At 49.2% G+C, this 22,273-nt stretch overlaps 2 protein-coding genes across 2 annotated transcripts; one reads left to right on the top strand and one right to left on the bottom strand.

The window, feature by feature from the left end:
* Positions 1–1,328: 1,328 nt before the first annotated feature.
* f13a1b (coagulation factor XIII, A1 polypeptide b) lies at positions 1,329–11,873 on the bottom strand. Its single transcript, XM_084691860.1, has 15 exons — positions 11,795–11,873; positions 9,505–9,686; positions 8,618–8,806; positions 8,035–8,283; positions 7,140–7,258; positions 6,744–6,851; positions 5,569–5,743; positions 5,040–5,178; positions 4,461–4,564; positions 4,265–4,353; positions 3,883–4,036; positions 3,502–3,777; positions 3,128–3,288; positions 2,785–2,921; positions 1,329–1,853 (listed from the first exon to the last, which is right to left on the bottom strand). Exons 2-15 carry the CDS (start codon positions 9,671–9,673, stop codon positions 1,712–1,714), a joined length of 2,211 nt encoding a protein of 736 aa, XP_084547986.1. The 5' UTR covers positions 9,674–9,686; positions 11,795–11,873; the 3' UTR covers positions 1,329–1,711.
* Positions 11,874–13,700: 1,827 nt separating this feature from the next.
* Positions 13,701–20,575, top strand: LOC146221942 (uncharacterized). The gene is made up of 5 exons (XM_084692188.1): positions 13,701–13,894; positions 14,040–14,628; positions 14,736–14,962; positions 15,250–15,834; positions 16,066–20,575. Exons 1-5 carry the CDS (start codon positions 13,846–13,848, stop codon positions 20,382–20,384), a joined length of 5,769 nt encoding a protein of 1,922 aa, XP_084548314.1. The 5' UTR covers positions 13,701–13,845; the 3' UTR covers positions 20,385–20,575.
* Positions 20,576–22,273: the final 1,698 nt, after the last annotated feature.

Raw genomic sequence — 22,273 nt, forward strand, 5'->3', positions numbered from 1 at the left:
GGTGTCTTAGTGGGTCTAAAATATATGGACAACACACAGACTTTCACTGCTATGGAAATCCACTAGATGAAATCACTTTTATGGTGAACTGGACCGTAAAATAAAAAACATTTGTGTCAAAAGGTCTCGGTATCCATTTTACAGCCATTACATTTTAATGTTTTTTTGTTTGTTTGTTTATTTGATGTAAGCCTTTTTTCTTGCATTAAAAAATTAATGCGTTATTACAATATTCAATTTAGTAAATCAGTTTAAAATGCAAAAACGAGGGACAGTGTATTTTATCACTGTTAATTACATTTTCATGATTACAATTTGGGTAACAAATAAGGACCAAATAATACAACCCTAAGTCTACATTTGTATGCTTATGTGTAACTTCATATTGACAGATATTCTATCTAAATCTACATAGTTGGAAAAGATAGGAAAGATGTGGCAAAACTACTGTCAAATCTACTGCAACCAGTAAAATACATAGTAAACCCCAGTAAAAAAGACCTTCAACCTTGTTATACTTCCCTGTGTGAAGACCCACACTTCATAATACCAGATAAAAATCGAAAAAACATCTAATTCTAGCAGAGAATGTTGATTACTGAGGGTTAATCTTCTCTTTACAGTAGGTTGTGTTTGTAAAGGTCAAAGAATGCATACAAGACAGATTGCATGAACATGATCAGTGACATGAACACACTACTAAACCTGTATTTCATAAAGTGAATCCATACAATTAAACGTATTTCTAATTTTTAATACTTACATAAATCAGATTGTTTTACTCCAATAGAAACCCACATTGGTCTTTATTTCTCTATAGCAAGTAGACCCAAATGCAGGGAAAAAGCAGGCAGGAGCAATTTACATCCAGTTCAACTGTGGTTCCATATGAGAAGTCGCATGATTTACGGGACGAGGACTTTTAGAGAAGTAAGCATACAGAATATTATATTTAGATCTACTGATACTCTACTACTGCTTGAGAATACACTTCTGTTTATGCTGTCTGGAAATATATGGCAAATCTACTGTACCCACTGAAATGATAAAAGATAAAATAAGCAAAATCTGCTGTACAGATCAATTTATTATGTGTGAAATAATAACCGGAGCCGTCCTTGCATCAGAACGGCATTGTGACGTCAGGCCGGAATGTTTTTGACACGACAGTTTCTCTTATTTCTGGAAACATTGCAGACATGTCTGCTAGGGGCAGGGCATCACAAGTCTCATTGTAACAGAGAATGTTGATTACTGAGGGTTAATCTTCTCTTTACAGTATGTTGTGTTTGTAAAGGTCAAAGGGCGCATACAAGACAGACTGCATGAACTGTGTTGCATTCAGGAACGTGACTTTTATTTTGTTATACTTTGTTCTGTTTTGATTGTTCTACTAATGTAAGGGTGTATCGCTTTTACCATAGTCAACTAGGTCATAGATAGTGACACGGGGAGAGATAAGAGAGACAGAAAGAGAGACAGAGAGATGAGAGAGAGAGAGAATCAGAGAGAGAGAGAGAATCAGAGAGAGAGAGAGAATCAGAGAGAGAGAGAGAGAGAGAGAGAGAGGATAGAGAGAGAGAGAGAGAGAGAGAGAGAGAGAGAGAGAGAGAGAGAGAGAGAGAGAGAGAGAGAGAGAGAGAGAGAGAGAGAGAGAGAGAGAGAAAGAGAGAGAGATCTGAAACGGTAGTCATGGTAACAGGTGTGTCCCTCAGGGCTGGATGGTGAGCTGAGTCTGGCCGTACACCTGTCTGAGAGCAGCACAGTCCAGGCTGGATATCAGGGTGGTGGGTCCTGCTCTCCTGGGGGTGAACCGCTCCGTCCATGTAATGGACTGGCCTGCTGTGATCAGACTGGAACACACACACAAGCACACACACGCACACACACACAGTTAAAACCTGTGTCATTTAAGGTCAATAGTAAGAGGAACACGTACAGACAAATAAGGGCTTTCGTTATGACAGGAAGCGTAACAAGCATGCTGGAAGTTCCCCATGAAGTCTCAACCACACAACTTCCCGCCCCCCAAACGTCAGGTCCCTTTACAGACCAGACCAGTGAGCTAGTCAGGTCCCTTTACAGACCAGACCAGTGAGCTAGTCAGGTCCCTCTACAGACCAGACCAGTGAGCTAGTCAGGTCCCTTTACAGACCAGACCAGTGAGCTAGTCAGGTCCCTTTACAGACCAGTCCAGTGAGCTAGTCAGGTCCCTCTACAGACCAGACCAGTGAGCTAGTCAGGTCCCTCTACAGACCAGACCAGTGAGCTAGTCAGGTCCCTCTACAGAGCAGACCAGTGAGCTAGTCAGGTCCCTCTACAGACCAGACCAGTGAGCTAGTCAGGTCCCTCTACAGACCAATCCAGTGAGCTAGTCAGGTCCCTCTACAGACCAGACCAGTGAGCTAGTCAGGTCCCTCTACAGACCAGACCAGTGAGCTAGTCAGGTCCCTCTACAGAGCAGACCAGTGAGCTAGTCAGGTCCCTCTACAGACCAGACCAGTGAGCTAGTCAGGTCCCTCTACAGACCAGTCCAGTGAGCTAGTCAGGTCCCTCTACAGACCAGACCAGTGAGCTAGTCAGGTCCCTCTACAGACCAGACCAGTGAGCTAGTCAGGTCCCTCTACAGACCAGTCCAGTGAGCTAGTCAGGTCCCTCTACAGAGCAGACCAGTGAGCTAGTCAGGTCCCTCTACAGACCAGTCCAGTGAGCTAGTCAGGTCCCTCTACAGAGCAGACCAGTGAGCTAGTCAGGTCCCTCTACAGACCAGTCCAGTGAGCGTACCTGTAGTGTTTCTTTTTGGGAGGCATCACTCCAGGCCCCTCCATGCGCACATACACGTCCTCCAGACTGAAGCTGAAGGGGTTGGTAAACTCCACTAACACCATCATCTCCTCACTGACACGGGCCAATCCAGACACCTGCACAAACACGGACGGACAGGATTGGTATTGTGAATTTGAATCGGTCCGCACTGACCTGTGAGAGATCATTTTCAAGACGTTGCTTGTTGAGTAACTGCCAGTGCCATTTTGTGACCACAAGTGACCATTCAACTATGCAGGGTTCAAAAGGTATGATAGGTTGTATCTGCCTGTCCCCAGCGAGGTCATTGGTGGAATCTGACCTGCACAATGAGCTCGGGGTTGCGCAGGGCGACCACTCTCATCGCCGTGACGATCTGGCCAGTCTCCTTGACCTTCCCGGTGACGATGAAATGGAGGTTAGACTGCTCCACCAGGTGTTTTTGATAGTCCTTGTAGAGCACGGGCACTACCTCCTTCTCAGCTGAGGGAAACATGGAGGAGAACCAGAATCAGAACCAGTCTTGGTGTTGGAAGTAGGGTCACCACTGAGAAAGAGGGGGATCACCCAGATCACACACACCACCTCCCACACACACACACACACACACACCACCTCCTTCCCTCCCTCCCTCCCACACACACACACACACACACACCACCTCACACACACACACCCTCCTTCCCAGTCCCTCACTCTTCATGGGGTCAAGGGTCATCCGGGGGGTCTTGAACAGGAACTCTGAGCTGGTGACGCCGGTGTAGTACACCACAGTCCCGCTGACGTAAGCGCTGACAACGCGCCGCTTCTCGCTCCTGTTGGTGAGCTGCATGGTCAGGTGGAAGTCATCGCCCACCCTGACCTCCAGGGGGGGCAGCTCCAGGTCCACGTCAGCCTCGGGCAGGACCACGCTCTCGCGGTTACAGCCAAACTCCTCCGCCTTCTCCAGCACGGTGCGCTCTTCCTCGCTGCCTGGTCGGGGGGGGGGGGGGGTGGTGGGGGCGGGGGGACACAGACTCGTGTGTCAAAAAGTCCCTGTCACCCTGGACTGGATGGTACTTCCTGCTCCGGTCTTACCCTCGGGGAACTTGTAATGGTCGGTGATGTCACGGCTGTCCCTGTTCCCCGCAGCCTTGGTCAGCATCTTGCGGCCCACATGGCTGTTGTTCACCCTGACCGGGGTCAGGGTTCCATCTCTGCTCCGGGAGTAGAACACCACATCGCTGTTCACCTAGAGCACACACACACACACATGCAGTAGACACGCACACACACACACATGCAATAGACACACACACATTCACGTACACATTCAGTACACACAGGCATGCACACCATGCAGACATACAGACAGGTACACACACACACACACACACACAGACACAGACAGTAATGTATGAGTCACTTATAGACACTGTATGTGTGGGTAGTTCCTGGTTTGGCTTCTGATGCTGCTTACCTCAGCAAAGACAAATGCTGCATCAAACGGGTAGCAGATCTGTCCATGTTTGATGGCCTGGACTGATGCAGGGCCACACCGGTACATCCCTGAATGCAGAGACAGAGAGTTTGTGTGTGTGTGTGTGCATGCAAGTGTGTATGTGTGTGTGTGTGCATGCATGTGTGTGTGTGCATGTGTGTGTGGAGTTCCTCACCATCGCTGGTCTCCTGGGGGGTTGCGTCCACAGCCTGCCAGCCCCCAAACCCTGCAGGGAGGTCAGGTCTGGTCATGAAGCACTCGTTCCAGCAGTGGTAGTTCCTGACACAACACAATCACTATGTTACAAGCTGAGGTCTAGAATGACTACATTACCCACAATTCCACATGGAAGCCGGCCGCACAGTGGGAACGGCTATGGGAAACCCCTGAACATTCCTTACACAGCGATAATGACACAGCGATGATGTCACAACTAGAGACCTATTCGATTTACACGGCCAGTCTTGTAGTGAAAAAGATTAACAAGGACACGGTATGAGTAAGGAGTTCAAGGAGTACAAGGAGTACATATGAGCAAAATAAGTTTTTTTTAATCAGTGAAGCATGTATTATTGTCTGAGTTCGTTGACCTATACACCTCACACACAGTCGTAGTAGTAAGTACTTTGTGCATTCCTGATGGACAATTGCGGCAGGCAAGATCAGAAAAAGGCAGAAAAGGACAGGAAATATAATTTATCTAAAATAAATATCAAATATCAAATAAGTATCAAATCAAATAAAGGGCCAGTACCAGATGGAGTCTCTGGTGCGGGCGCGGTCCACCCTCCCGTCCTCGTCCAGGATGATGTCCGTCTTCAAGTTGCCGTCGTTGTCATGGGCGGAGTAGAAGTTGGTCACCACCCGGGATGGAATGCCAAGGCTACGGAGGACTGGAGGCGAGGGGAGGGGGGGGGGGAGAGGAGAGGGGGAGACAGACAGTCATATCAAACTGTAGAAACACATTTCTGGAGTGTAATCTACACCAGGGGTTAAAATGATAGTAAACCAAACTTTCCCGCAAGTGGTCTTTAACTGGCAGAGGAACGATGCCACAGAACAAGAACGATAACACGTCAAACAAAAAGTCACTTTACTCCAACTGACATGAACCGAAGCATCATGTCTAGTGGTCATCCGGTGACGTTTCAAACACTCGAGTCACCGGGCTTGTTCGTACAGCGTCTGAACAAGATTAACCTCCAAACAAACACGAAAGAAATCTCCCTCAGTCTGGCCCCTGGCTCTAAAGGAGGAAGCTCTGCGCTGCTGGGGGGCCTCACAGGTGTTGAACACGGCAGCGTAGACCCAGCACTGGCCGTAGCACACGGGCATCTTGCTGCTGGAGTAGTTGAGCAGGATCTCCGTGCTGCCAGTCCAGGACGTGGGAGACACCCCGTAGGTGTAGTCACCACTCCAGTTCCCCACCAGCACACCGTCGTCATCACGGGAGTTCATCTGAGAGGAGGGGAGGGGGAGAGGGGGAGAGGGGGAGAGGGGGAGAGGGGGAGAGGGGGAGAGGGGTGAGGGGAGAGGGGGAGAGGGGAAGAGGGGGGGGAGGGGAGTGATGTACTGGAATGTAATGTATTATACTGTACAGTATTGTACTGTACAGGATGTGTATTATATCGTATTGTACAGGATGTGTACAGGATGTGTACAGGATGTGTAGAGGATGTGTCTGTACAGGATGTGTCTGTACAGGATGTGTACAGGATGTGTATTATGTTATACTGTACAGGATGTGTACAGGATGTGTACAGGATGTGTCTGTACAGGATGTGTATTATGTTATACTGTACAGGATGTGTACAGGATGTGTATTATGTTATACTGTACAGGATGTGTACAGGATGTGTCTGTACAGGATGTGTACAGGATGTGTACAGGATGTGTCTGTACAGGATGTGTCTGTACAGGATGTGTACAGGATGTGTCTGTACAGGATGTGTACAGGATGTGTCTGTACAGGATGTGTACAGGATGTGTCTGTACAGGATGTGTACAGGATGTGTACAGGATGTGTACAGGATGTGTCTGTACAGGATGTGTCTGTACAGGATGTGTACAGGATGTGTACAGGATGTGTCTGTACAGGATGTGTATTATGTTATACTGTACAGGATGTGTACAGGATGTGTACAGGATGTGTACAGGATGTGTCTGTACAGGATGTGTCTGTACAGGATGTGTATTATGTTATACTGTACAGGATGTGTACAGGATGTGTACAGGATGTGTCTGTACAGGATGTGTCTGTACAGGATGTGTATTATGTTATACTGTACAGGATGTGTACAGGATGTGTAGAGGATGTGTACAGGATGTGTCTGTACAGGATGTGTCTGTACAGGATGTGTACAGGATGTGACTGTACAGGATGTGTCTGTACAGGATGTGTATTATGTTATACTGTACAGGATGTGTAGAGGATGTGTACAGGATGTGTGTGTCTCACCATGGCCGAGGCCTTCCTGGCCACCTTGATGGCGTCTCCTCTGTTGGTGATGGGCATCTCAGACCTGTCCATGATGTACAGGCAGGCGTCCAGGACTCCATAGTCAAACTGACAAACAAGCAGGGTCATAGCAGGGGTCAGACAGGAACGATGAAACATTCTGTTCCTGATTATCAGTCTTTCAGAGTCTTCTATAACTGTGTCTATAACTCTTATATAACTCCCCCCCCCCCCCTCTCTCTCAATTTTGTTTTTTAATGCTTTATTGGCATGAGTGAGCATTGTTGACAAAGATTCAACAAAAATATGAATTACTCTCTTTGACTTTCTCTTTCTCTCTCTTTTCCTCTCTTGGCCTCCCTCCCTCCCTCCCTCCCTCCCAGTCTTCCTCCTCACCTGTCCGTAGTTCCAGGGTCTCTCAGCCACGTCGTCGAAGGACCCGTGGTAGATGATCCCGTCCTCCTCCAGGATGCACTCATTCCTCTCAGCCTCGTCCTCCAGGAACACAGCATCCGCTGGCCCAGGCAGGGGAGTCAGCAGGTCAGGCAGGGGAGGCAGCACGTCACGGATGGATGGATGGATAATTTAATGGTTGGGTATTTGGATGGATGGATAATTGGATGGATGGATAATTGGATGGATGGATGTTTGGATGGATGGATAATTGGATGGATGGATATTTGGATGGATGGATAATTGGATGGATGGATATTTGGATGGATGGATAATTGGATGGATAGATATTTGGATGGATGGATAATTGGATGGATGGATATTTGGATGGATAGATATTTGGATGGATGGATAATTGGATGGATGGATATTTGGAAGGATGGATAATTGGATGGATGGATATTTGGATGGATGGATAATTGGATGGATGGATATTTGGATGGGTAATTGGATGGATAATTAGATGGATTGATGGATGGATGGTGGTATAGACAGATAAGGGAGTGAAAAAAGGAATAAACAAATACATTATTCAGTCAGTCAGTCAATCAACCAACCAAACAACCAGTCATTCACTCAATCAATCAGTCAATCAATCAATCAATCAATCAATCAGACAAATCAAGTTGAAACACAATCCTGTGAGTGCTTCACACATTTCAACAGATAGACTTCCAGGAATCTAGAAGCACTGTTATTAGGACAGAGGAATATAGAAGTACAGAAAATGTTTTTACAATAATAAATAACACCTTTCTTGTGTGTAAAAGTGTTAGGGGGGGAGGAGGAGTGGGTGGGGGGGTTAGGGGGCCATCCCATGGACTAGCCTTCAAGCTACCTGACACCCAGGGGTTGAAGAGCACATAGACGTTCCTGCTCTCCTCTCTCCTGGTCCGGCGGATCCCGTACGGCGTCACCACCGCCACAAACATGCTGTACTTTCCCACAATGCAGTCTGGTGCCGGCGTGACGCCCATGGTGACCACGTTGTCGGTGCTGTCCAGGACGCGGCCCGCCCACGGGCCCTGGCGATCCCCCCCGGGGAACACGGGCAGGTAGGTGCCCTTGCTGAACTGAGGACTGCTCCCTGGTGGACACACAGGGGAATTGCAGGCAGTGTCAGTCTAAAAGACAGTGTTCAGATTGTTGCTCTCCATTAAGCACTGCCCTCTAGTGGACGCGTAGAGGAACAACATGATGCCTGTGCGAGTTGACCTCTGGTAGTCTGCAAAAGTCTTTTGTACATGAATATTGTCTTAAATATAATCTAGTCTCCTGTATTTGTGAGGCAGTATAAAAGTGCAATGTTGCAAACAAGTTTGCTTGGTCTTTTTGTTGTATTAATTCTTAAAGCATTCTCGCTTGACCTTTTACAACTTTTCCTTTTGCACAGTCCAGTATGTTCGTGTGTCTCGTCTCACCAATAACAAACTCGACAGCAAACTTGTCATCGTCGGGCTTGTAGGCCCGGTCGAAGGTGATCTTGACCTGGAACTCCTGCCCGCGGCGCACGATGAGAGAATCGCTGGCGTACAGGTGGGTGTGGTGATGCTGCTTGTTCAACTCGTCTGATCTCCGCAGCATGTTGACGTCCCACACGTCCAGGAACTCTGGAGAGGGGTGGAAGAGACAGAGAGAGAGAGAGAGAGAGAGAGAGAGAGAGAGAGAGAGAGAGAGAGAGAGAGAGAGAGAGAGAGAGAGAGAGAGTTGTCAGAGGAAAAGAGGAAGGGGATGAAGGAAGAAAGGAAGAGGAAGAGAAAGGGAGAACGAGATAGTAAGAGAGAGAGAAAGAGAGATAGAGATTTCATTACAGTCATCCCAAAAATAGTGTTCAGACGTGACTATGCATGCAGCCCCAGGTTGCTGGTGTCTGTGTTGAGCGACAGTTATCACTGCGGAATGACAAGCAGATCAACTGGCCTGCATGTCCTCATTAGGAACGTCTCTTATCTCTCCACAGCAGGACCCACATCTGCCTCTGTAGGCCTCTGTCTCATTCTCTCCTTTTACATTTACATTTAGTCATTTACCAGACACTCTTATCCAGAGCGACTTACAGTAAGTACAGGGACATTCCCCCAAGGCAAGTAGGGTGAAGTGCCTTGCCCAAGGACACAACGTCATTTGACACGGCCGGGCATCGAACCAGCAACCCTCCGATTAAAAGCCCTATTCCCTAGCCATCTGACCCCTTTTCTCTCTCTCTCTCTCTAGTTCTACCTCTCTCTTTACCGCTTTGTCGTTTCCTTTCACACACACAGACCCCTATCCCCAAGCCCCATGTCCCCTCACACACGCTGGTTCTCACCTGCCAGCGGTGGGGGGCCCCGGGGCATCAGGCCAAAGGGCTCAAACTCCAACACCTCGTCGGCGGCGGAGTTAGAGTTAGCCACAGGAGCGGCACTACGGCCTCGGTGGGACACCGGGGGCGGGCGGGCGGAGGGTTCCGGAAGGGTGGCAGGCTCTGGGTCAGACATGATCCTGGTACGGCTGGAAGAGAAGAGAGAGGGAGAGTGTGTGTGAGAGAGAGAGAGAGAGAGAGAGAGAGAGAGAGAGAGAGAGAGAGAGAGAGAGAGAGAGAGAGAGAGACAGAGAGAGACAGAGAGAGACACAGAGAGACACAGAGAGAGAGACACACAGAGAGACACAGAGAGAGAGAGACACAGAGAGAGACAGACACAGAGAGAGACAGACACAGAGAGAGAAAGAAAGAAAGACAGAAAGAGTCAGGGAGAGCAAGCAAAAGACAGTGACAGAGAGAGACAAAGAGAAAGAGAGAGGGAGAGATAAAGAGAGAGAGAGAACGACTTCAGGGCAGAATAAACGTGGATGATGAACATGCTGTGTGCAGATGGATGAGAGTCCCTCCTGTTCTGTGAATAACCAGAGCCTGGGATAAACTGTTCCCTACGACCATCTGTCTCTCATCTGGAAGATGACCAACCGCACTCTATGAGTGCTTCAACTTTTCACAATGTGGGAAATTAGTAATTGAAAGGTTGAAACTTTCAAGCTTGTGCATTTTTTGTTTATTTTCAAACTATTTTGGAGCTCTGACCACAGAAAGTGTGCCTTTTTGAATGTTCATTTTTGATCCTCTGTAAATATTGTGTCAGACAGGTTCAATACTTAATAAAAATAATCTAAATTAAAAAAAGGGAGAGAGAGAGTGAGAGAGACTTTTTTTTTTTTTTCATATTGTCATGTGAGGAATAAACTTCCCTAATGCCTCAGGTCCAGCTGCTATTGGTCACATGTAAAACGCTGTGGTTTTACAATGAAAACCATGAATGGCTTGGGTCGTAAAACTATAATTTAAAACATGAAAACCACAAAATGCTCCAGGGTAAACCTAAAAGGCAGTGGTGAAATGGAACTTACGATAGATCCAAAACCTTGTTTTGCCAGAGGCTTTTGCCATAGAACACAAGAACCAGTCCATTAATCTTCTCCAGAACCAAAATACTGAGTTAATGTACCATTATAAAAAACACACTTAATGACCCAACCCAAACAGCCCCCAGGAGTTTACAAGGGTTTGAGGGGGTGGTGGAGATTTTAATTGCTACTATGATTATGTAATGTGTGGTCATGTATTTGGAGCGTTAGAAACACAATGGTTGTTTTCATAAACGTAAGAGTGGCACATGATACGTCAGCTTGGTGGCACAAACAGCCCGTCTGAGGATGGAGTGGTGCAGTCATGGAAAGAGACTTGGCCGGTCGAGGAGACTTTAGGAGGTTTAGGATCAAAACAGTCTCTCTGGACTGGGATGGAGAGGTGAGTCATAGTGGAAGCACAGTAAGAGCACTGTTTCACCTCTCCTACCTGCAGACACACATACACACAAAGAGAGAGAGACACACACACACACACACACAAATGTCCACACCACAAACCACACACAAACAAAAAACCCCGCACACATGCACTTAACACACATGCACTCCCCCCCACCCCCACCCCACCTACCCCACCTCAATCGCCCCAGGACTCGCCCCAGGACTCGCCCCAGGACTCGCCCCCTCCAATCCCCCCTTAGATTCCATACGATCACTGCCAGGTTGACCCGTGATGCATCATACAAGTTGATTGTCATAAATAACATGTAAAGGTAAACTAAGCATGGCTCAGGCCATGACAGACACACACACACACTCACATACACTCACACACACACACACACACACACACAGTCACACACACACACAGTCACACACACACAGACACACACTCATACAAGAGGATAATGTGATCTACGGTCCAAATGATGCATTTAGCTGACAACAGCAGATGCATTTGAGCACTAAAATGCACTGTGCACAGTCTAGCACTTTAAAGGTGAAGTTTTTTTGCCGTTCAAACAGCCTAAGATCTATAACACAACTAGAAGGGCACGTGTCTTCCCACACAAATATATTTCTGTGTAATTAAATAAACGTGTGTTGAAGTTGTATAACCCTCCATAGAGAAGCATTTAATTTAAAAGTTAAACACTGGGTTGAGTTATAAAGAAGTAAGATATTCAGTTGAACATTGTCACATGCATACTGTCTTGACATACACGCATATGTGGTCTGCAAACACACACACTCACCTTGGTTGAAGTTAGAGCGAGGAGCTGTGGTCTTCAGAGGTTGGTCAGGAGTGAGCAGTGAGGATCTGGTACTCAGAGCCACACCCTGAAGGTCTGATGGTTCCACTTATATACAGAGGAGGGAGGGAAGAGCAGACTGTGTGTGTGTGTGTCTGTGTGTGTGTGTGTGTGTGTGCATGGGGGGCGGGCGTGTGTTTGTGTGTGCCTGAGCGGGGGGGAGTGTGTGTGTGTGTGTGGGGGGGGGTATATGTGTATGGGGGGGGGGGGGGGCTGTGTGTGTACAGACCTTGTGTGTCTGTGTGAGTGTGTGTGTGTGCTGTGTAGGATGGGCTTGTCTGGCAGCAGTGTGAGAGAATGCGTGTGTGTGTGTTTCAGTTTGTGTGTGAATGCAGTCAAGGGGCGGAGGCAGGGAAGGGGAGGGGCAGGGAGGGAGGGGAGGGGGGGCAGCTGGGTAGACAGCTAGCCAACTTGGGAGCCAGGTGTGAAATCCACCGTGTTGGTTTGACGTTCAGATGATAGAGACCAGAGACGGCCGTGCCCCAGACGGCTGAGACGGCCCTCGGGGCCAGGTGTGACTCTCACTCCGCCGCCGGGCTGCTCTGATGTCACGTGACGCGAGGGGAAACACACAAACACTGGAGTGCTGCCGTGTCGTACCCCCCTCCTCCCCCACTGCACTCCGTCAGGGAGTAAGAAAGACCTTCTTAATCTAGACGTACAACAGAGGTGCACTGTGCTGTGTCAAACACAGGTCAGACACAGTGAGCTTTGTTGGTGTCGGTGGACGTTGTGCACATCAGCAAACACCCAAAATGCAAAGACGTCCGCGCGTGTGTTTGTGTGTGTTCACTCCCCGGTGGTAAACAGGAAATGAATCATAGCTGTGAGCTAATGTGTGTGTGTGTGGTCACATTAAGAAAAGGGAACACACTGTACCGTGCTGCAGAGAGGGCTTCAGTAGCCCAGACCCTGAGCACTGCTCATCAGGCAGCAGGCCTGCTGCACGTACGGACCTACTTCCACTCATCAGGAGGGATGAAGACATTCGCCCCCTCTACTTCCATCTGAAGTACCTAAAGTACATTTAGAGAGAGACATTGCAGTTTTTGGCCCCTGAAACTCTGTTCATATACCAACTGTACTGACAAGCTCTATGACATCTGGGCTTGGTATTACATGCATGCATTGATATGCACAGGCCCTATATCTAATCGAGAAGCATAGTTGGTTTGAATTTCTACGTTTTAGAATGTCTGTTACTGTCTCCCCCTCTCTCTCTCTCTCTCTCTCTCTCTCTCTCTCTCTCTCTCTCTCTCTCTCTCTCTCTCTCTCTCTCTCTCTCTCTCTCAAATCTATTTATATCTTCCTTTCTGCCTTTTTCTGAGAGAGAGAGAGAGAGAGAGAGAGAGATAGGGAGAGAGAGATAGCCTTCTTCAAACTGTGACCCTTTGGTATGGCTGTAAGTCTGTCTTGAGTTAGACAACCACTAAAAAGAGGGAGGGATTTGCCCCTCCTTCTTCTCTCCTTCCTTCGCTTCCTCCTCCATTCCCACCCCGGAGACACAGAGACGTACTATCTCTCCCTCTGCACATCTTCTCCCTGCATCCCTTCATCCCTCTCTCTCTGGGCGGCTGTTTGGTTTTATCTCTCTGCAGGGCTGTCAACCTCATCCTATATCTATTTATATCTCCCTTTCTGCCTTTTTCTTCTTTCCTTCTTTTTCTTTCCCTCCTCCCTCTCTCTATCTCTCTCTCTCTCTACTTCACCCTACCAGTTAATTCCGCCCTCTCAGCAAGAGATACCACCACGGACTAAGTCTTGACTTCCTGTGCGCTTGCCAAACCACAGGTCCGTCACGTGACACCAGCCCAGTTCCACTATCTAGTTTCCGTAGTTGTGACTGTGCTCAGCGCATTGTCACTTACGTGAACTAGATGGGCATTTTTTGCCAATTTTCAGTTTTATGAAATGGTGCAATACTAAGGGGGTAGTTTGCTCAGGAATAGAGAAAAGAGGAAGCGAAGAACTTAAGGGGAAGAGCAGTAGGAGAGATGGAAGAGAGGGGTGAAAGTGTCCCTTCCGCTCTGAGATCGAATGGGGGTAAGTTTACCGTTCGGTTCAACAAACGAAAGTGTGTTTTTTTTCTGTCGTGGAACTGTGGACAGGAAATCGTCTCACGTGTAAACTTTGCCATCAAATACGCAAGCAACCGGTACATTTGTCTTTGTGTCTTTGTGTCACTCAGAATTTACGCTGTGGTCAACTGAGGAAGTCCTGGTGCCTTTTTTCACAGATGTCAGTCTGCAGGTCGCCATGGAGACAGAAGGTGTTCCTTCGCCACCGCACTGTTCCGCCCCCCTCCCTGAACTCCGCTTGGTTCTGCTGGGCAGGAAAGGCACAGGCAAGAGCTCGGTGGGCAACACCATTCTGGGAGGGACGGGGGGGTTCGAGAGTGGCAAACCCACAGAGGAGTGTGTGAAGAGGCGGGTGGATGTAGCAGGGAGGCGTGTCACCGTTGTGGACACCCCCGGGTGGGAGTGGTACTACCCGCTCAACAGCACCCCCTCCTGGGTGCGTAGAGAGACCCTACGCAGTGTGACTTTGTGCCCTCCCGGCCCCCATGTTGTCCTGTTAGTGGTACGCTCCTGTGCCTCAGTCACAGAAGCGTACACCAGCCAGATAGAGGAGCACCTGGGGGATCTGGGAGCCCGGGTATGGGACCATACCATGTTGCTGTTCACCAGGGGGGATGAGCTGGGTGTGGTGCCCATGGAGCAGAGGATCCAGGCGGGGGCTGGTGCCTTCCAGAAACTTCTACAGAGGTGCAAAAACAGGTACCAGGGTTAAAAACGAAAGTAAAACATTTAAACAGTTTTTTTTTTTTTTTTTAGTAATCAAAACAAAAAGTTGCGAGAAAAAAAAAGACATCATGTCCCCCCAGGTACCACATCCTGGACAACGGGAGCCGTGGGGACGGAGTCCAGGTGAAGGAGCTGATGAGGAAGATGGAGCAGCTGGTGGAAGACAACTCTGGCGGCCATTTTGGTGCCGACCTGGGGCTTGTGAGTCTGGAGGCGGACGGGAGGAGGAGAGCGAGGGAGAGGAGGAAGAAGCAGAGGCAGATGGAGGGACAGACCCAGAGGGCCGCCATCAGAGCTGCTCTCATGAGTGAGTTCCCATGATCTGATTGGTCGAGATACTGGTGCTCACGTAATGGCTGGAATTAGTATTAGAATTAAGTATTTTGTTCCAGCTACACTACAAATAGAAGTTCAATAAGAACATTCTGAAGATGACCTCTGTTTGTTCTCCCCTTTGTCCTACCTCCTCTGTTCTAACTCTACATCACCCCATTTCTTGTGTTCTGCCTCCTCCTCCCCCCTCCCCTCCTCCTCTCCCCCCCCTCCCCCCTCCCCCTCCTCCTCCCCTCCCCCCTCCTCTCCTCCCCCCTCCAGGTGATGGCTCCCAGCCCCCAGACTGGGACTCGGTTCAGTCGTTCTCCAAGGGCTCCCGCCGCCTCCCCGAGCTCCGCGTGGTCCTGCTGGGCGAGAGAGAGACGGGCAAGAGCTCCACGGGGAACACCATCCTGGGCGGGGCCGCCGGCGGCGTCTTCCAGGCCGGCCGGGCCACCGAGGAGTGCGCCCGCGGCCAGGCGGAGGTGGCCCAGAGGCTGGTGACTGTCGTGGACGCTCCGGGCTGGGAGGGCGGCGTGGCCGGACCCACCCCGGAGAGGGTGAAGCGGGAGATGGTGATGAGCCTGTCCCTCTGCCCTCCTGGGCCCCACGCCCTCCTCCTCACCCTCAGGGTGGACACCCTGGTCAGCGCCGCCCCCATTAGGGCGCACCTGGAGCTGCTGGGGGAGGGCGTGTGGAGACACACCATGCTGCTGTTCACCCACGGGGACCAGTTGAGGGAGGGGGTGGGCATCCAGCAGCACATCCAGGGAGGGGGCCGGGACCTGCAGTGGCTGGTGGAGAAGTGCGGGGGGAGGTATCACGTCATCAGCAACGCGGGTGGGGGGTGTGGGGGCGCGGACGGGGGTGCGGGTCTGGGTCGGATGGGGAGTGAGGTGTGGAAGGGGAGTGGAGGGACGATCGCGGATGGGGGGAGCGGAGGGAGAGGTTTGAGTCGGATCGGGAGCGGGGGTAGGATCGGGAACGGCGGGAGAGGAGGGGGCGCTTTGAATCGGTACAGGAGCGACGTCCGGATAGGGGGAAGCGGGGAGGGAGGACAGACTGGGAGAGAGGTCGGAGTCGGGGTTTGGAAAAAAGACGTCGCCCAGGTGACGGGGCTCCTGGAGAAGATCGAGAAGATGGTGGCGGCGAACCGCTGCGAGGCCTTCTCCACTCTGGTCCACGAGGTGAGCGACCTGAGCCGCCAGAGGAACGAGAAGCTCCACCAGCGTCTGAAGGAGATGGGAGAAAAGATCGCCCGGCAGGAAACGGAGCTGAAGAGAGTGCGAGAGAGGGAGGTGAAGAGCAGCTTGTTCTTCCGGAAAAAGAAAGCGACAAAATCGCCCGGGAAGCCGGACCCCGACAGAGAGGAGGAGGACGAGGAGGAGCGAAGGGCCGACGGGAGGCAGAGCGACCCGGCCGAACTGGAGGAGAGGACCCGGTGGCTGACGGAGGACCGGGAGAGAGAGATCCAGGACCTGACCGAGGAGAGAGACAGGATGGTCACTGCCCTTCACCAGATGGGCAGAGAAAGGGCGGAGGGGGAGGTCCGACTGCGGGAGGCAGAGGGAGAGCGGGACGAGCTGAGGGACACGGTCGAAGAGCTGCAGCTGAAGCTGATGGATCTGGAACGTCGGGGCTTGGAGAGAGAGCGCGAGAAAACCGAGAGGGAAGCAGAAATGGCGGCCAGGCTGGACGAGTGGAGGGGGGAAAGGGAAGCCTTTGGAAAAAGGATGGAGATGGAAGAGACGGAGAAGCGGCGTTTGAGGGAAAGTGTTGAAGGACTCAAGGTCAAGATGGAGGAGTCTGAGCTGAAGTGTGAAGAGAGAATATCATGCCGGGAGGAAGAGATGGAAAGGAAGTTGATGGAAAAAGAGAGAGAGATGGAACAGCTTAAACTGCGGCAAGAGAAGGAGATAGAAGGGCAACGGCATGAAAAACTGAAAGAGATTGAGGGCATTAGAGAACGGTACGAGAACGAGGCAGAAAGAATAATGAAAGAACAAGAGAAAAAGATGGAAAGCAAGTTGGATGAAAAGGAGAAGGAGACCGAAAGGAAAGTGCAGGAGAACGAGGCCAAGATGCAGACCATGAAACAACGACACGAGAGAGTGATTCAAGAAAAACATCTAGAAATTGAAAACATGAAAATACACCATGAAACAGAGATGAAAAAACGATTGCAAAAAGAAGAGACCAGGGTTGGAGAAACTAAACAATATTATGAAACAGAAATGGATAGAAAAGAGAAACAGGTGCAGGACATGAAACAATTGCATGAGAAAGAGAAGAGGAAAGCACTCGAAGAAAAGGAGAAAGAGATTGAAGGGCTGCAAAAATCTTATGTCAAAGAGATAGACCAAAAACTCAGGGAAAAAGACAAAGAGTTGGAAGACAGGTTGCGTGAAAGGGAGAGAGAATCAAATAGAACAGTCGAGGAGAGAGAGGATCAGGTGCGAGCCGTGAAAAGAGAGATGGAAAGCAAACTGCGTCAAAAAGAGGCAGAGATGGATGAAGAACGACACAAGAAAGAAAAAGAGATAAGAGATGCGAAACAACGGCACAAGAAGGAGATGACTGAAGCACAGAAAGAAAAAGAAAACGAACTTGACGTGATCAAACGTCGTTTTGAAAAAGAATTGGAGAAAAGACTGCGAGAGAAAGACGAAGAGATGGACGGAATGAAACTCAAACAAGAGAAAGAAAGGATGGGATGGCTGGATGAGAAAGAAAAAGAGATGGAGGCAGTCAAACATTACGAAAAGGAGAGGGAGAGAATCTTACAGGAAAAGGAAGAAGAGTTGGAAAGCACGAAACGGCTGACTGATACAAAGGAGTCCGAATGGAGGGATGAAAAAAGACAGTTGGAGCAGAGAGGAGAGAAAGAAATCCAAAGATTGTGCGAGATTGTGCAGAAGAAAACTGAAGAAATTGCGTGCAGTCGGGACTTAGTCACATCAAAAGAACACGAGCTGGAGGAGATCAGGGAGAGATGTGCGAACCACATTCAGGAAATCGAACGACTCAAAGAAAACAATGAGAAGTTGACCTCTGAAATCGCCGAGACGCGGGTGGAGAGCTCGGACAAAGAAAACAAAAGAGACGTCGAAACACGGAAAGAACTCCAAGACAAAGACAAGCAGCTGGATGCCTGGAAGCAGAAGGACACGGAGAGAGAGAAAGAGATCGTCCTGCTAAGGCAAACCATCCAACAGACCAAGGCCGACCTGGAGAACCTGACCGCCAAGATGGAGGAGCAGACGACCAGCATGATCCAGGGTTACGAGAGGGAGCTCAGAAGGAGAGGAGAAGAGACGCAGGCTGTCGCCAAGGAGAAAGAGAGAGCCGTCGGCCAGCTTCAACTAATGGAGGACGAGTGCAAAGGTCACGTGGCGGAAATCGCCGAGTGCTACGCGAGCAGTCAGAGGAGGGTGGAGGACCTGGAGAACGCCAACGCCAGGATGAGGGAGGAGCTGGGCGTCCTCAGGCAGGCGGCGGAGGAACGCGAGAGGAGCTGGGAGGCGCAGCGGGCGGAGAAGGTCAGCCGGGAGGAGGCCGAGATCGGGGAGCTGATCCGCAGGCACGAGGAGCAGGTGCAGGGCAAAGCAGAGGAGATCCAGAGGTTCATGCGGGAGCTGGACGCCGAGGTCGCCACGTTGAAACGGACCAATCAGGCCCAGCTGAGCGAGGTGGAGAGACTGAGGGAGAGGGAGACAGAGAAAGAGGAAGAGTTGAACGAGATGAGGCGGCGTTGTGAGGGCGGAGAGAGGGATGAGAGAGAGGAGGGAGAGTCCTTGAGGAAGGAGACAGGGGTCGAAGACGGCGAACGAGAGCCGAACGTGACTCGAGGAGCGTTGACCAGGAGAGGTCGTGAACTCCAGTCGAAAGAGGAAGAGCTGGTCAAACGAGAGGCGGAGTTAGAAAGTAGAGAACGAGAACTGGAGCTGCAGGAAGAACGTCGAGGAACGAGAGCGCGAGAGCGGGAGAAAACAGAGCAAGAGGTACACGATGGGAAAAGGGAACACGATTCGAAAAACAGAGAAGAAGAAGAGCTCGTGAACGGGAAGGAGGAGTTCGGGAATCAACGCACGGATGACAAACGGCGGGATGTGAAAGGAATGCAGGAGAACTTAAGACACCAATGGGAAGAGCTAGGAAACAGGGAGAGAGAGGTAGAGGAAAAAGAGGAAGAGCTGAGGAAATGGCAGGAGGATCTAGAAAGACGAGAGACTGAGCTGGAGAGAAGAGGGAAAAGAGAGGTGGAGAACAGAAACGAGGGAGTGGAAAACAAGAGGTCAGAAGTGAACTATTCTGAGAAAGATCTAGCAAAAGGAGCCTCCCGGTTGATGACCGGAGATGAGCCTAAATTCACCAATGAAAACCACGACAGCACAGATGGGTACGACCTGCCAGAAAGGTGTGATGTCATTCCAAGCTCTACAGAAGGCGATCATGTGACGTACCAGGAAGTAGGGGTGTTGGAGGTGAGAGGACGCCGAGGGGAAAAAGAGAAAAGAGATGGAAACACAGCAGACAGGGAAGGGCAGGTGACGGTAACAGAGTCATCATCAGCTCTGGGCAGCTGTGAGCTTGACAGGACAAAGGAGGCCGAGGGAGAAGAGGAGGAAGAGGAGGATAGACAGGGTCTTAACAGAAAGAGGAAAGAGACGGAGATGACGGAGGATGAGTTATGGATGGAGGGTGACAGAGAGAGGGAGAGCGTGAACGGAGCTGTGGAGATAGAGGAAGAACAAAGGCAAGAAGAACAAGAGGTGATCAGGAACTCATCGTCAAGGCGAGGCCAGAGGGAAACAAACAGCGACTACATCCCCGGCTCAGAGTTGAGACTGGTGCTGTTAGGGGAGTCCTGGTCCTCTCGTTACCCAGCCGGATGCACCATTCTGGGCAGAGACATCTCAGACCCTGAGGGGTCCCCCTCCAGGCCGTGGCGAGGTCAGGTAGCCGGGCGACAGGTGAGAGTGGTGGAACCACAAGGACTGAGGTGGCGGAATGGGCCTGATGTCACCAGTGTGAAACAGAACCAGAACATTCTAGATTGTTTGTCACTGTCCCACCCTGGACCTCACGCTCTCCTCCTGGTCATACCGGCATACCTCAGCTTCACACGCAAGTACAGGAGTGCCGTGGAACAGCACGTGGGCTTGCTGGGGGAAGATATTTGGCGACGCACCATAGTCCTGTTCACCTGGGGGGAAGCTTTAGGTGAGAGTGTGGCGCAGCATATTATGAGGAGCGGGGATTTAACTTGGCTTGTGGAGAAATGTGAGGGCAGGTATCATGTAGTGAACAGCAAGAGACAAGTGTCCCAAACAGAAGAACTGATGGAGAGGATCGAGGAGATGGTTTGGGGGATAGAGAAGTCTAATGTGGGGTTGAATGGGGTTGATCAAATATGACTTTAGCAAAATCTAGCTTTGGAGGTGAACTTTCAATACAGGGGTATGTGTAAAAAGACCACTGCATTTATCATGATGTGGATGAATGTTAATCTGTACATGTTCTATGAATTATTAATTGACAAAAAAATAAAGTCTAACAATATGTCAGTCACTTTCAAATGTGTATGCTCTGCAATTAAATCTTTTTAATACAGTTCCTTAATCTGTAAATGTAAATCTTGACAAAAAATAACGTCTAAGGATCAAGTTTGTTACACAAGGTGTCCAGTCTAAATAAGTTCCTAGTCTCTCCACTAGATGGAAACATCGTATCAGTTTCTTGGCTCTTCCTGTCAACATATCTTTAATATTCCAAGTGAAGAAGCCATTATTAAGACACTTATAATGAAGTGTTAAATAGTAAGCGCAAAAATCCAAAAGAATAAACATAAACAAATGTTGAATAAACGTTTGATTAAAGTCAAAAAATTAATTGTATTTTAAGTTTAGTTCTCTAGATATACACAGACATTTTCACAGAACAAGACATAAAGACTACAGCAAGCAATTCGGTAGGAGTTGAGTTTGACAGAAAGCTTTATCGCCAAGTCGCTTTGGCATCAATTTAGTGTCTACGGTAAAAATATATATTTATTTATATATATATAGGCCTAAAACATCTTGTCAAGAGGGCGAGAGCATGGGAACACTGTTCAGCAATTACAGCTCCAGGGAGTCGCCATTCACGGAGAAACCTCCGTCCTTGACAGGTAAATTATGATTATCTGTCATCAGTGAAGCCTGGGGGGTCTCAAAGACTTAGGCTTTTATATCAATAGGGGAAAAGATAGCAAAACAAACAGCTTCTCTAGCCCATAGACCCAAAACACTCAACACGTGCAATCAGTGATAATTGTTGAGTGTCTCTGAAGGTCCAGTTGCAGGCTCAGTCGAGGCAGCCTACAAAGCAAACTGCCAGTCAGTTTGCAGGGCGAGGACGCTCGAAATGGGGCTCTAAAATAAGTTTTTTTTTTTTTTTACTTTCTTTGATCAACGCTGCAGGGTGCAACTCTCTTTGAAGGGATATATTGTTTATGAAGTGGTATATTTTGATGCCATTAAAATGAATGGCTCTTCTCATTTCAAAGGCTGATGGAGGTAATGATGACAGGTCCCATTTGGCATTTTGCTGTGAAAGCCATTGGGACTTGAGAAATAGAAGGGAAACGAAATAGCCTTTTTTACTTTTTATGTAATAGGTTTTTCTAAATCATATGATTAGCAAAACATCTCAGAAAGTCAGAGTATTTAAGATTCCAATTGGGCTAGGCTATGTGCAGGTCTACTGTATTCATAGACACAAGGCTGCTTACTGGAGATTGTGTTTTCGGGCACCCACATTGGTCCAGTGTCCTAACATAATAGGCCCAGGTGGAACAATTTGACGACAGTTAGAATACCTGGGCCTATCGCGATTGCTCACATCAAGGTGAAGGTTAGTGGAAGGGCTAACCCTATATTTTTGGTCGGAATGGTATGGTAGGAAAATTGAACAAAGTAGGACAAATCGACATAACTCCAGTGCTTCTGAACACGTTCTAAATCCAACAACTGCTTCTCCTGGTCATAAGTGAATTCATATGCCCATACATATATCGCTCTTTTTGGGCACTCTTGTCAATTATGGAGTTTTCAGTTTTTATATTGAGTCAGTCAGTCGCAGCTCTCTCTTTATTAGACGTCATTTACATTCACTAGATCAACGCAGACACTGAATGCACCCCCCCCCCTCCACCCAACACTCACTCACACACACACACACACACACACACACACTCACACAAACATACACACACTAACTCACCCACACACACACTCACTCACACACACACACTCACACAAACATA

This window comes from Hypomesus nipponensis, chromosome 25 (assembly GCF_054491055.1).
Source record: "Hypomesus nipponensis isolate SF chromosome 25, ASM5449105v1, whole genome shotgun sequence".
Taxonomy (NCBI): domain Eukaryota; kingdom Metazoa; phylum Chordata; class Actinopteri; order Osmeriformes; family Osmeridae; genus Hypomesus; species Hypomesus nipponensis.

What these genes read in the sequence shown, in the direction of transcription:
- LOC146221942 (XM_084692188.1), top strand. Translation starts at nt 13,846, where the DNA reads ATGGAAGAGAGGGGTGAAAGTGTCCCTTCCGCTCTGAGATCGAATGGG. An exon ending in CGCTCTGAGATCGAATGGGG is followed by an intron (nt 13,895 to 14,039) that starts GTAAGTTTACCG and finishes TGTGTCACTCAG; the next exon opens with AATTTACGCTGTGGTCAACT. An exon ending in GTGTGGGGGCGCGGACGGGG is followed by an intron (nt 15,835 to 16,065) that starts GTGCGGGTCTGG and finishes TTTGGAAAAAAG; the next exon opens with ACGTCGCCCAGGTGACGGGG.
- f13a1b (XM_084691860.1), bottom strand. Translation starts at nt 9,673, where the DNA reads ATGTCTGACCCAGAGCCTGCCACCCTTCCGGAACCCTCCGCCCGCCCG. An exon ending in TGCTGTCGAGTTTGTTATTG is followed by an intron (nt 8,284 to 8,617) that starts GTGAGACGAGAC and finishes TGTGTCCACCAG; the next exon opens with GGAGCAGTCCTCAGTTCAGC. An exon ending in CCAGGAAGGCCTCGGCCATG is followed by an intron (nt 5,744 to 6,743) that starts GTGAGACACACA and finishes CCCTCCTCTCAG; the next exon opens with ATGAACTCCCGTGATGACGA.